At 43.8% G+C, this 14,858-nt stretch overlaps 1 protein-coding gene across 2 annotated transcripts; it reads right to left on the bottom strand.

Annotated features, from left to right (window-relative positions):
• Positions 1 to 7,884: 7,884 nt before the first annotated feature.
• LOC115559183 (zinc-binding protein A33) lies at positions 7,885 to 11,951 on the bottom strand. Of its 2 annotated transcripts, none has more exons than XM_030377947.1 (2): positions 11,862 to 11,951; positions 7,885 to 9,557 (listed from the first exon to the last, which is right to left on the bottom strand). In XM_030377947.1, exon 2 carries the CDS (start codon positions 9,450 to 9,452, stop codon positions 8,037 to 8,039), a length of 1,416 nt encoding a protein of 471 aa, XP_030233807.1. In that variant the 5' UTR covers positions 9,453 to 9,557; positions 11,862 to 11,951; the 3' UTR covers positions 7,885 to 8,036. The 2 variants fall into 2 exon arrangements, with proteins under 2 accessions (XP_030233807.1, XP_030233806.1); XM_030377946.1 differs by lacking the exon at positions 11,862 to 11,951 and adding an exon at positions 10,788 to 10,989.
• Positions 11,952 to 14,858: the final 2,907 nt, after the last annotated feature.

The raw sequence follows: 14,858 nt of genomic DNA, 5'->3' as shown, positions 1-14,858 counted from the left end.
CACCGCTCCCCTCACACTTTTTCATATAACTTTTTTTCAGCACTAGGTCATATGAGCATTAAATAAATGCTGCGTCTCAAAATGCCTTGGACAGCAGCGACGATGACCCGCTTTGCCACGGGCCGAAACAGTGCGGAGCGACCACAGCCAGAGCGAACACAGCGGGGCAGAGGAGTGTCAGGAATAGTCTTTTGTGTACACATCAGTACGGCCTATTTGCACTACTGTTTAGTGGCAATGCAGTGTTTTATTCTATGCCTTTTAATTTTCGTATATTATTTAAATGAATACAATTTATTTATTTATAAAAACAAGATCTGGTTTTCAAATCTTTTTTCCAAACATAGGTCGGGTTTGTGTTTATATTCGGACCAATACGGTACAGCGGGCGCTCACATGACGTTAAGCATTTCCTGGTGCATAATGTGACGCTTCAGAACCTAAAATCCCGTTTCTCCCCGTTGACACAACACATAACCGGCGTTTTCAGAAATCTCCACTTTGGCCGGAGTTTTTAGAAATAATCGTTTTCTGTGATAAGACGGGGCCTCAGACAGGGGGTGCGGCAGCACCCCTACTTCCCGCGGTACTGTTTATAATTATCATAATTCGTTCTTGTGTTTTCTTCTTCTCCTTCTTCAAAATTCTTCATTCGCTTCTGTCACAGCCTTTTAAAAATGGCGCTATTATGCTGTAAAACCGGAAATGTGAGACTCCTGAAAGGATGTGGTTAGCTGGCCAATCACAATCTTTGCGAGCTGCGTAGGGCCGTAGTGTTTTAGTCGCATAGTCAGGAATTTGGGCCGACGTACTTATGGACGTAAGGGGGGATATTTGACCGCGCAAGGGGGGGTTATGTATCTTACGTGCTTACGCGTTACGTCTAAAACAGAGCATATATCGGCCTTTAGACATGTCCAGGGGCTCACTCGGCAACTCTGTGCTGGAGTCCGGGACCCCTTTTACGGCTTAAGAATATAGACATGTTCTTTAAAGCGGCGTGGTTGGATTTCCTCTCGCCGGCTGGCGAGTTGGACTTCATTACCAGTCTTACTCTTCCACCTTTTTTCAAATGAAAAACAGGCTAGGGGGTTTTCTATTGGCTCGCCAATTGTCTGGTGGTTTTGTTTACCAGTGTGGCACCTCCGCCGTTTTCTTCAAATAAGAAACGGCCGGGAGAGTCCCATTATAGAGTGGCGAAGTCACGCCCCTTCCGGTAGAGCTCATGGGACCTATGAGAAAAATCGAAAAATATGAATGGGTGTCAATGGAGAGAAAATAATTATTTTCTGGTCCCGGTCTTTATATGCCCTGGATTACACATATGTTGTTTTTGGATTTAAATTATAATTTTTCATGCAAAGAGTTCAACCGTTTATTGTGCAATTGTTCAGTTAAAGGCTGTAGATAAAACACAATGAGATAGACTACACGGCTCGTATGTGACGTCACGCTCCCTGCGACTTGCGTGGAGAAGACCGACAATCTTCCCATCGGCATAACTGAAACTCTGCACGTGCCCCGACTTATGATGGTTTTCACCTCTTTCGATGCTTTTATCCTCCCCTTGGAAAAAGCGGTGAAGTGGGGCAGAGAGATCGCCATCTCTGTGCCGAGTTCCAAGTGCGGGTGTTGTGACGTATATCATATGCGTCGAGAGCAGCGAAGAGCTGTAGTTCACAAAGCGGCCTCACATAAAACCTAAAATTATCAATCTTCTTCACGAAAATTTTTAGTTTTCTTTGCATGAAAAATTATCATTCAAATCCACAAACAACCTATGTGTAATCCAGGGCATATAAAGACTGGGACCAGAAAATAATTATTTTCTCTCCATTGACACCCATTCATATTTTTCGATCTCATAGGTCCCATGAGCTCTACCGGAAGGGGCGTGACTTCGCCACTCTATTGGAGAGCCGGATTCCGTAGCTCCGCCCCCGGTGGTAGCGGACCTAATGGAAACCGTGTTGCTCTGGTTTTTCTTTTCCTTTTCATGGGTTCCATGAAGCACGGATTAGAGCCGGAGTCCCCCCCGCCTCATTCTAGTGAGTCGGAGGCGCATCTCCTGTGCCCGGTTCGGGCATTGGCTATGTACGTGAATCGCTCGGCCGCGTTCCGCTCCACACAACAGTTGTTTGTGTGTTATAGCGACGCTAGCAGGGACCCCGCTTTCTCTAAGCAGCGGTTTTCTCGCTGGGTATGTGAGGGTGTTTGCCTAGCCTACTCTCGGCAGGGCTTGGCGCCACCGTTGGGCGTTAAAGCTCACTCCACACGGAGCGTGGCCGCTTCAACGGCTCTACTCAAGGGCGTTTCGGTGGAAGACATCTGCGCGCCTGCATCATGGTCTTCCCCCGGCCCCTTTGTCCGTTTTTACATGTTAAGGCCTATTTAGGGTCGTTTTTAGACGCAGAGACGTAAGCACGTAATTTGCACAAGGGACTTGTTTTAGACAAGTTTTGATTTACGGTTCCCGTAAGGTTCGTTAAGGATTGCGCGTGTTGCAAGGGGATTCTCCGCCAGAACAGTAGGGGGAGCAACGAACGAATCTGTGGGCGTGGAAGTGGAAATCGCTGGCTTGTTTATATTTATAATCATAGCCTCGGAAACGTATTCTCAGCAGGGGGTGCTGGAAAAAAAACTCAGCCTGGACTAGACTCGCAACTCGCTACATTGATAAAAAAGATATATAGCAGCGCAGCTCAATTACACCAGTGCATGCGCGCACAGTCGAAAATCGATCGTTGTGTTCACACCATGGTTCACATCCAGCTGCTCACAGAACAAGTTTAGCGCGCCACCGCTCCCCTCACACTTTTTCATATAACTTTTTTTCAGCACTAGGTCATATGAGCATTAAATAAATGCTGCGTCTCAAAATGCCTTGGACAGCAGCGACGATGACCCGCTTTGCCACGGGCCGAAACAGTGCGGAGCGACCACAGCCAGAGCGAACACAGCGGGGCAGAGGAGTGTCAGGAATAGTCTTTTGTGTACACATCAGTACGGCCTATTTGCACTACTGTTTAGTGGCAATGCAGTGTTTTATTCTATGCCTTTTAATTTTCGTATATTATTTAAATGAATACAATTTATTTATTTATAAAAACAAGATCTGGTTTTCAAATCTTTTTTCCAAACATAGGTCGGGTTTGTGTTTATATTCGGACCAATACGGTACAGCGGGCGCTCACATGACGTTAAGCATTTCCTGGTGCATAATGTGACGCTTCAGAACCTAAAATCCCGTTTCTCCCCGTTGACACAACACATAACCGGCGTTTTCAGAAATCTCCACTTTGGCCGGAGTTTTTAGAAATAATCGTTTTCTGTGATAAGACGGGGCCTCAGACAGGGGGTGCGGCAGCACCCCTACTTCCCGCGGTACTGTTTATAATTATCATAATTCGTTCTTGTGTTTTCTTCTTCTCCTTCTTCAAAATTCTTCATTCGCTTCTGTCACAGCCTTTTAAAAATGGCGCTATTATGCTGTAAAACCGGAAATGTGAGACTCCTGAAAGGATGTGGTTAGCTGGCCAATCACAATCTTTGCGAGCTGCGTAGGGCCGTAGTGTTTTAGTCGCATAGTCAGGAATTTGGGCCGACGTACTTATGGACGTAAGGGGGGATATTTGACCGCGCAAGGGGGGGTTATGTATCTTACGTGCTTACGCGTTACGTCTAAAACAGAGCATATATCGGCCTTTAGACATGTCCAGGGGCTCACTCGGCAACTCTGTGCTGGAGTCCGGGACCCCTTTTACGGCTTAAGAATATAGACATGTTCTTTAAAGCGGCGTGGTTGGATTTCCTCTCGCCGGCTGGCGAGTTGGACTTCATTACCAGTCTTACTCTTCCACCTTTTTTCAAATGAAAAACAGGCTAGGGGGTTTTCTATTGGCTCGCCAATTGTCTGGTGGTTTTGTTTACCAGTGTGGCACCTCCGCCGTTTTCTTCAAATAAGAAACGGCCGGGAGAGTCCCATTATAGAGTGGCGAAGTCACGCCCCTTCCGGTAGAGCTCATGGGACCTATGAGAAAAATCGAAAAATATGAATGGGTGTCAATGGAGAGAAAATAATTATTTTCTGGTCCCGGTCTTTATATGCCCTGGATTACACATATGTTGTTTTTGGATTTAAATTATAATTTTTCATGCAAAGAGTTCAACCGTTTATTGTGCAATTGTTCAGTTAAAGGCTGTAGATAAAACACAATGAGATAGACTACACGGCTCGTATGTGACGTCACGCTCCCTGCGACTTGCGTGGAGAAGACCGACAATCTTCCCATCGGCATAACTGAAACTCTGCACGTGCCCCGACTTATGATGGTTTTCACCTCTTTCGATGCTTTTATCCTCCCCTTGGAAAAAGCGGTGAAGTGGGGCAGAGAGATCGCCATCTCTGTGCCGAGTTCCAAGTGCGGGTGTTGTGACGTATATCATATGCGTCGAGAGCAGCGAAGAGCTGTAGTTCACAAAGCGGTCTCACATAAAACCTAAAATTATCAATCTTCTTCACGAAAATTTTTAGTTTTCTTTGCATGAAAAATTATCATTCAAATCCACAAACAACCTATGTGTAATCCAGGGCATATAAAGACTGGGACCAGAAAATAATTATTTTCTCTCCATTGACACCCATTCATATTTTTCGATCTCATAGGTCCCATGAGCTCTACCGGAAGGGGCGTGACTTCGCCACTCTATTGGAGAGCCGGATTCCGTAGCTCCGCCCCCGGTGGTAGCGGACCTAATGGAAACCGTGTTGCTCTGGTTTTTCTTTTCCTTTTCATGGGTTCCATGAAGCACGGATTAGAGCCGGAGTCTTTACAGACTCACTTTTTTCTCCCTTGATCATTGCCTTGCTTGATCTAGGAGGAATTAGTTTTTATCAAGCTGTTGTGTTTTACACTTCCTTGGCTTTTTGAGTCTTAATGTGCTCTGGTGACTTAGGTCGTTTTGACTGGGGTCCAGCAGGAGTACATTGATCGGGCTCCGCTCGCAGCTTCACCTTAGCCCATAAGGCGAGGCCTAGACGGCGTAGCCTACATGAAATAGAACGATAGTTATGTTATTATAACTCTGGTTCTATGATTGTAGGCGTAGCCGTCTAGTTTCCCACCTGCTGTACCCTCCAAATGCTGAAAGAAAAGCGTGGAGGATGAGCGACGGTATACACCGCGTTATATAGACACGATACCGTGGGAAATGTGGGCGGTGCCCACGCTGATAGGTGCATAGTTTGAATTTTCAGCGCGCGCAGGCGCGCGCACGGGACAAGCTCATAAGGCGAAGCCTAGACGGCTACGCCTACAATCATAGAACTAGAGTTATAATAACATAACTATCGTTTCTATTACCGACCCTCGTTATCAACATTTAACGTACAATTCCGTTTATACCATTTAACAAGAAAACACCCACCACAGTTAATGATCCACATGAGGCTGCACTGAGACCTTCACTGACCATCCTCTACCGTCTATGATACTATGTAAGGAATAATCACAGAGAGGCCGGGCAATAAACAGTTTGATATGCCCGGCTCGTGGACGGCTTACCGCGGTAACCTTCTTCCAGCAGCAAGTAGAACCGACAAGTCAGCGGGCAATATGACGGATTAATGCACCCCTCCCAGCCAATCAGAATCGAGCATTCTTAAATGAAGTAGAATATATATATATACAGGGTGCGATTTGCCGGTGGGGATGGTGGGGATTATCCCCCCCTCTGGTTTACACGTCCTACCCTCTGCTGAATTATTTTTATCCTCGGTGGGGATAAAAATTATCCCCCCCACCCAAAGTATTTTCACCATTACATCGTAATAATTAACAACCAAAATACACAGGGTCCGTCCTCATTTTGATTGTGCTGTGATTTTGATCTACCGGGTGCGAGTCAGAGGCGTCGCGCTCGCAGAAAGCAGTTTTATTTTGAAAACCAACCGGATTTACTTGCGTTTCTATGGTTTCAAAAGTCAACTTCCTGTCCCCGCCGAAACAAAAGTTTAAACCAAATGGACGAAAAATGAAAAGAATACAGAGCAGCATATCTTCATATTTGAAAGAGCTTGAGTCTGCGGCTTTTGATTGGGGCATCCAGGCTCGTAGGATTGGGAGAGTGTTTGATGTGCGCTGGCTGTCCTCATCCTGCACGTCAGTGACAGCTCTCTGGGAGAGCTATCCAGCCTTCCCGGCCCGCAGATTTGCAGAGATGTGGTTGAAGCAGGGTCACCACGCTGCTATCGATCCGCCAACAGGAAAGCAAAAAAAAGAGGCTGAAGTGCGTCATCAGAGCGGACTGTTTTCGTAGTCTGACCTATAGTCTACCCGATTAACCCATAAAAAAAAAAAAACGTCTTGACAGCACATTGTGGTATTTCATATTTTCTGTTGAACTGATATCGGGGAAAAAATATATATATTTTTTTTATTTGGCGCATTTAAAAACAATATTAGCTATGAGAAAATATTTCTGCAAATGCAGTGGTTAAGTTCACGTTCAAAATAGGCCTACCGCCTACGTTATGAAGCCTAAGTGTAAGGTTTAAATACACAAAGTCACAAGATCAACTGTTTTCATAAGTTTTCACACTGTTGTGTGGTTATTTTTCCTGAATAAAATGTTTCTCAAAATTATCCCCCCCTCTGGTTTTTTCACAAATCGCACCCTGTATATATATATATATATATATATATATATATATATATATATATATATATATATATATATATATATATATATATATATGTATATGTATATATGTGTGTGTGTAACTGCAGGCAGTGTTTTCTTGCTCTGTTGACTATATGTGTCATTCCACACATTGACCAATCTAAAGCTTCATTGTAGTCTCATTATGTTCTTTAGAAACCATTATCGTAAATCAATCACCAGTTTACTTTTACAAACAGTTTTTAAAATCAATTAACACATATAATCATAACACCAGGATTACGGCTATTTAAGACCTCCTACACCCAGGACCAATCTCCTCAAACATGCAGTTACTTACAGATGTATATCATTCTGGAATCTGTTACCACATTCACCTCTCACAAAATAAATTGTCACTGAAGACGCACCTATTGCAGCTGTCCACATGACTGCAATTTTAGTTTTTTTTATTTTAATCATATTTTGAATTAATGTACTGTGACCGGTATGTTGTACTTATTATCTTTTGTATAATGTTTGGTAACGTATGTATTCTCTATGTTTTATATTATGCTCCTATATGGACCCCAGGAAGACTAGCTGCCGCCTCGGTGTCCGCTAGTGGGGATCCATTCAATAAACAATAAACAATAAACCACAGGGTGGACTCGTATTATCTGGTTGTAATATACCTGTTGATTTGTTTCTTTGTTCTACTATTTGTTTATTACCCAATTATTATACATATATATTAAAGCAATAGATCACGCCAGGCTGTGGTATGTGCTCATTATACCACTGTTAAGGGGCGTTGTCCGGCCCCGACGCGCAGCGGAGTAACAACGGTTACTGTTATGGCGAAACGAAAGTCATAGACACACTACATTTAAAAAGAAACCAAGAAAGTCAAAGTATCCGTTTTATTAAAGAATACAAAAAAGTAGTCCCTCCTGGCTTCCGCTATGCATCGACGGTCGCTATGCAACACACTTTAGCGTCCCTCCGAGAGAAGGCTCCGATAGAGCGGTTCGCCGGCAATTTATCCAATGGAGCAGTTCACTCGCCGTGTGCCTAAGCTTTCGTTAGTCTCTCCATCGCCTTGCTCACTCCCGGAGTAACAACATTTACACGCTCTCCATCATCCAACACATGTTTTACTTTGTAACAGTTTCTACTTCCAGGCGCGGAGTGATATGCAAACTTTCACAAAATGATCGGGCGTCATAGCAGTTATGTATACGCTCATTATACAACAGTTGGGAACCAATCAGATCGCTGGATTTAGGTCCCCCGTTGTATAAATATATATATATGATACCATGTTTCTACATACTAGAGACTCTAGCAGGCAAACAGAACTGACAAGGTTACATTCATTTACATGGCTTAGTGCGTGAGGAGTCACCACACACTCTAACAGCTTTGGTCTGGGCTGCACCTGCTGGTCCAACACCAAACCAAGGGAAGATGTTGTCAGTGAAAGTGTCTTGATAGATGCAGATGAGAGTCATAGCTTCGTCGTAGAAGGACACCTCCCCTCCATCATAGTCCAGCTGGACTCTGATCCTCTCTGGAGTCCTCTTCAATGTCAGGGTTTGACCAGTACCCTGAGTGTACTTTCCACTGGTATAGAATAAACTCCAGATTCCATTAGCTGGTGAAGCCGTACGCTCTCCTCTCCTGTCCACTGACTCTTTAGCAACACCTATTCTCCAGTGAGGATGGTCTCCCACCTCCACCTCCCAGCAGTGTTCCCCTGAGCTGAAGCCCTCAGAACCCAGAACCTCAGCGTACTGACTGAACCTCTCTGGGTTGTTAGGAACCTTCTGGATTACTTTGCTATGTCTCAGACTGGTCAGATCATCAGACAGAGAGAGCCAGCGTGCTGCAGTGTTTGGGTCCAGAGTAACGGGGCTGAAGGTGGTCCTCTGCCCCATCTCCTCCCAGACTCGGTGGGCCAGGTTTCCCAGGTGTTTGGCCTCGTCCAGCAGCGCTCCAGGAAGCAGCTGGGGATCAGAACCGGAGAGCAGGGCTCTGGCGCTGGTCCGGGAGCGTGTGGAAGCGCTGAGGAACGACAGGCCGTCCTTCTGCAGGTCTGCTTCTACAGCCGAGAGACCCTCTGAGAGAGACCGGATCTGCTCCTGAAGGGTCTTCCTCTCCAGGAGGATCCTCTTCCTCTTCTGCTCCTCTTCCTCTCTCAGGACCGCCACTCTGGCCTTCTCTTCCTCTCTCAGGAACCGGTGAAGCTGTTCAAACTCTGCTCTGATCCGCCTCTCGGTCTTCACCCGCTGTTCCTTAAGGTGAGGAACCATGGCCTCATACGTCTCCTCCAGCTCCTGGTGTCTGCTCCTCCTGGCCTGTAGAGCCGTGAGGTCATGTGTCAGCTGCTGCTTCAGCTCCTGGACTGGTTCTCCTAGAGGAACCAGCGTGTGACCCTGGTGGTGAGGGAACTCACACACATGACACACAGCTCTCTGCTCGTCCTTACAGAACCACTTGATATCCTTTAAGTGCTCAGTGCAGACCCCCTGGGCCTCATCAGAGGGGTCAGACCTCTGTCTTCCAGCGTAGGAGTCAGCGAGCTCCTTGATGGAAAAGTTAACGACTAGATCCTTTGAGGATTTCCTCTTACAGACGGGACAGTTCTTGTTCTCAGCTTGGGCCCAGAAGTCCTGGAGACAGCTGGAACAGAAGCTGTGGTGACAGCCCAGAGACGCCGGGTCCTTGAAGATCTCAGTGCACACGTTGCAGGTCAGGAAATGTTTGAGAGGAGGGTTTTCTTCGGCCATTTTAGCAGATGTATAGACGGGAAGTCTCTTCGGAATCCTTCCTTAGATCTGAACACTTTGTTAATAAACTCCAGAGGTGGTCTGTACCCTACAGATTCAGGAAGTCTAGAAAAGAGAAACTAATATCAGCATAACTCGACAGTCGACAACAACTGTAACACTTATAAAGACATTAAATACGTTGTTTCCTTATCAATGCTAGAATCGGTTGCATTGGCCTTTTGTACAATCATCTCTAACAAATACTATCCACGGGGTCATCCCTATGTTCCCCGGGTCCTTTGTTCCCCGGGTCCTATGTTCCCCGCTCATAGGACCTTTAAAAAAAAAGTCCTATGTTTTGTCCTATTTGGCAGTAATGGTGAGAAAAAGTAACAGACCGGGGAACATCAAACCCATTTTTTAAAAACGGTCCTATGTTCCCCGGTCTCATACAAAGAGGGGAACATAGGACCCGGGGAACATAGACACGCTCCCCTATCTACCATCGACATATTAATATTAACTACTAACCCTATCGATTTTGAAATCTACTTAGCCAAATGTTACCTTCTATGGTAATATAACCCAGAATACTAAAGTTATCTTGTAATATGCGTTTGTGTTCATTATCCAGGAATACTAAAGTTAGTAGGCCTATGGAAGCATGTAGCAAAATTCAAATGGCAATGCAATTTGCAATTACATTATACAATTGACAATTCATTATGCAATTTTATAATGTAATTTGTAAATACGTTATTCAAAGTGTATTTTACTTGACGTAAGTGACGTAGTTCCCGCCCAGGCGCTGATTGGCTGATACGTTTGCCACTTTGTATATTGACTTTTTGGAAAACGTTATGGATTCCGTTTTGGAAAACGTTTTTGACTCCGTTTTGCCAAATCTTTTGCAAAGCGTTCGTTTTGCGGATTGAAATGTCATTTGAATATCGCAACACACGGAGCGTGGCGAAGTGGATTGCAATCACGGGGACAATATAGCTTTTCAATTTGAATAAAGGAACTCAAAGAATTTGACAAAATGCTTTTCTATTTGTATTGTTATAACTTTTGCAAATTGAATTGAGGATTGCATTGTCACTTTGCATATTAAAATACACTTTGGATAACGTATTTACAAATTACATTTTAAAATTGCATAATGAATTGTCAATTGCATGATGTAATGACATATTGAATTGCAAATTGCATTGCCATTGGAATTTTGCTACATATATGCTTCCATAAATGTGTACACACGGTCATCTTCTCTAACTTTATCTAAACTGAATACACATTAGCTTGCCCTGAATATGAGGCTATAAATTATACCAACGACATAACTTTACTCACTTTGGTTCATGTGTGGATCATCGGTCCACTGACAAAACAGTTTTCCATACTGCACTAGATCCCTCTGGGCTTTCTAACTGAATCGATTTTAAATGACCAAGAATCTGCCGATTTAAGCGTTTTTAATCGGTTTTAGCTTTAGCCTGATATCAAGACCGCATTGTCAACTCATTTCATTCTGTTTTGATACGGATCCTCAAAATGTAACTTATGAATTGGGCGGGTCCATGTGTGTTTGCGCATGTTTGCGCGCGCCGTGCGTCTCGCAAGTTGGACACAACTGTATGGCAAGCCAACACTTCGACCGCATTCAGTCGCATTGCACCTTTATTATGGTGTAAAAAACGCTGTACATTTTCATATAGTTGTATATGAGTGAAACTGCAGACATCAGCGTGGTCACCGGCCATTCAACTGGCTACCATGATCAACTCGTCTGAGATCTGTATGTTTCCATAGCTTTCATGCGTATCATTGTATGGAATTGGTGTGCATGATGTTATTTTAAACACCATTTTATTAAGACTGTTCTTGTTTGATTTTCAGTTTGAGAAAGCGCGGTTCGGTGGGACTTTGTCTGCTGCAGCCAGGCCGAATGTCAATGTGACTAGGAGGCCTGTTGAGGTAATGGATGTACCCAGACCCGTCGCAAGACCTGAGTCTTAATGGGGGGCATATGAAATGCATAGGGGGGCACAATTATTATTAGCCTACAGTACGTATATTTCCTCTATTCGCGCGGCACATAATCATCACTGTAAACATAACCAACAGCAATATGACCCCGTAGCCTATAGCCTGCCCTACAACATCACATCATTCCTCATCATTTAAAGCAATAGGCCTACATTACATAGAAGCAATGCTATGAATATATCAATAAAACACTGGACTACAACATATTAGGTGTAGAAGCAGTTAACAGAGAGACATGCATTGCCATTAGACACACACACACACACACACACACACACACACACACACACACACACACACACACACACACACACACACACACACACACACACACACACACACACACACACACACACACACACACACACGGTAGCTTACTTTGAGTGGAGTCAGCGCTGTCCTCTCTCCCTCCCTGTCCTCAGCGGGAGGCGGCGTTTCTCTGAGCTGAACCTCCTCATCAACATATCCTTCCACTCAGACGTAAACCTGTGAGTCAGGTCCTTCTCAAAAGTAATCAGCTGGGCGGGCCTTGCGTCTGTGCAGCGTACCGTGCCAATGCCTTGAGAAGACGTTTTTCAATGTGGAAAATGAGTTTTCACACATTGCTGTGGAAGCTCCTACAGTTAGGGCAAGGTGTAGGCTTTGAGAGCAGTCGGCATAGCCTGGAGTGCAAAGTTAAATGTGCTAAGGAGGTTTGCTATTGTCCATTTTCCGACTTCGGGGGGAATCGGGGTGTCATTAATTTTCTTAACCAGGAACTCACGAGCCACAGTATATTCAGGTTCAGCCACATCAGTTCCAGCTAATAGCAGGAGAGGGGTTACCTTTGATGGGTCCAGGAAATTATCTGACTGATTATTAGACTGTGTGGGCTTTTCAACCACTTACGAATATCCATGATGATGAACTAGAAATTAAAGTAAGCAGGGGCAATTCTAGGTTCTGACTTTTAGGGGGGCTCAACCCCAGGAAGCCAAAGGTGTATATGAAGTAGGCTATATAAAGTCCTGTCCAAGATTTTTTTTTTTTTTTTTATTAGTTACTATGCTGTTGTATGTCTAAGCCAAAAGTTGGCAGTGTCAGCTAAATAATGCAGTTCTCAATCACTAAAGTGATGAAAGGAAAAAAGACTATTTGGATGAAGGAATAATCAATGGATGTGAACTGTAATAACAAATGTGAGGCATATTAAATTTCCTTTGTATAAGTTTCACTCAAAAATGAGCATATTTCCCCCTTTTTAATTTTATTTACACAGTTACTGAAACACATTGGTACAACATGTACGAGATTAATAATATGAGAAACATACCACTATTTCGGGAGCAATAAACAACGTTGTCTCACTTTCAGGGACCCATACATTTTTACAAAACTTCTGATGCAAAAACATATTTTTCTGATGCAAAAAAAAAGGGTGCTAATTTTCAGTTAAAACAAAACCTCTTGCATTATTTTATCAGCTGTGGGCGTTTTCATTGCCATAACAACGTGAGCTAATCAACAAGTACTACATGTTCTAGACCTGTGGCTCTCAATTATTTTGTGTTATGTCATTCCCACCCTCGGAGACAGATATTTTTTCGCGCCCTCCCTGTATTGAAATAGCCTACTATTGAGAACCTGCTAATATTTATTTATTTATATTAATAAAATTAGCGGAGATAACATCTGCAGTAACTTAAAACAATTTCCAAGTTCAGTTTATTAACTCAATTTGTAACATTTAAACAAGACTGCTAAGTCTGTGTGAATCTCAAAACAGAGAAACAAGAGAATTTGATTCACTGGGGTTTGCATTTAACAAAAAATATTTTTAAACAGTAAACAATGGTCACTTGTCAGCTTCATCAGCTTATTCCCTTTCAAAAAAAAAAACATATTCATGCATCTTTCAAGCATGAATAAAGACACCAAGTCCCTCTGTCATGACGGAGGGACTCTCCCCCCCCCCCCCCCCCCCTTTTATCAGCTGAGGGCGTTTTCATGAGTCTCATTGTATTCGAACATGTTGTATTTGTTGATTAGCTCACGTTGTTATGGCAGTGAAAACGCCCTCAGCTGATAAAATAATGCCAGCGTTTTGTTTCTACTGAAACTTAGCCCCCATGTCAACTCTTTCTCCTCTTTGCATCTTATCATGCTTATCCTGCTACACAGCATTACTAGCCCCTGCCGACTAAAACATGAAGCAATTCAAGAAGAGGCATAGATAGAACCGCCTTGTCGTCAACTGTCATATAATAGTCATCTGACAGATTATGTCAAGGTTATAAAATGATTATTATTATTATTACCAGGTCATGTTATAACACAGCTGGATATCGTGGATTTTCTGATAAAGACTAGCAAGCCTTTTTGACAGACAAAACAGCAGAAACTATGTTAAGTGTGCTCGTGCTGCCTTTTTGGTTTTGTCAAACAGGAGACGCCCGCCCACCAATCAGAGGTTAGAGATTCCTGCAGGAAGGTTGCGCTCGATTTCACTAGCCCATTTGTGCCTGTTCATTACAGCATCCATTCTCTCATTGCTTGTGTAAAAAAAAGGTAGAATATTAGATTTGAGGACGAAATGATAGGGTGGGCTAAGGCAAGTTTTGGGTGGGCTTGAGCCCACCCAAAAAGGTCTTGCTTCGCGACTGGAAGTAAGCTAGCGAAAACTCATCCAGCTAAACTTTTAAAAAATGCGCGGTAACTGTTAGCGGCTACAGTTAGCGGCTACAGTTAGCGGCTACAGTCCGTTTTCAAAAATAACATTGTGCACACAACATCGTTTTCAAAAAAGTTGTCGTTTACATCAAAACGCATAAATACGCTGTCGAGCACCATTATAACTATGCCAAACCTATGGGCGGCAGTGTAGGGAGAAGGATAAAGCCATGCAAGCCAATCAGAGTCCTCAGAATCAACAACAACGAATAACACGAGCGTCTTCCTGTAAGAAACAAACTGTAAACATAGGGCGCTCATATGACGTTAAGCATTTCCTGGCGCATAATGTAACGCTTCAGAACCTAAAACCCCGTTTCTCCCCGTTGACACGACAACACATTACCGGCGTTTTCAGCAATCTCCACTTTGGCCGGAGTTTTTAGAAATGATCGTTTTCTGTGATAAAAACAGCGTTTTCGTGTAAATGAGGGGCCAAACCTCTTGGAAATATCAGCGTTTTCCCTTTGTGTAAACGGGGCCTTAATAGTCCGCCAAAGACGTTGACGTCGCTTTGCAACCGAAGACGCTGGGTTTGACAAGTTATCGGACTACTTGCGGAGTGATACCTAATACGCCATTAGAGGCAAAAAAGCCTTTGTTTACCTTGACAGCGGTCAATTATACTTGGCAACGGTGAATTATCAAATATAATTCACCGCCGGA

Source organism: Gadus morhua, chromosome 14 (assembly GCF_902167405.1).
Source record: "Gadus morhua chromosome 14, gadMor3.0, whole genome shotgun sequence".
NCBI classification, from domain to species: domain Eukaryota; kingdom Metazoa; phylum Chordata; class Actinopteri; order Gadiformes; family Gadidae; genus Gadus; species Gadus morhua.
This window is presented reverse-complemented; position numbering and strand designations above follow the sequence as displayed.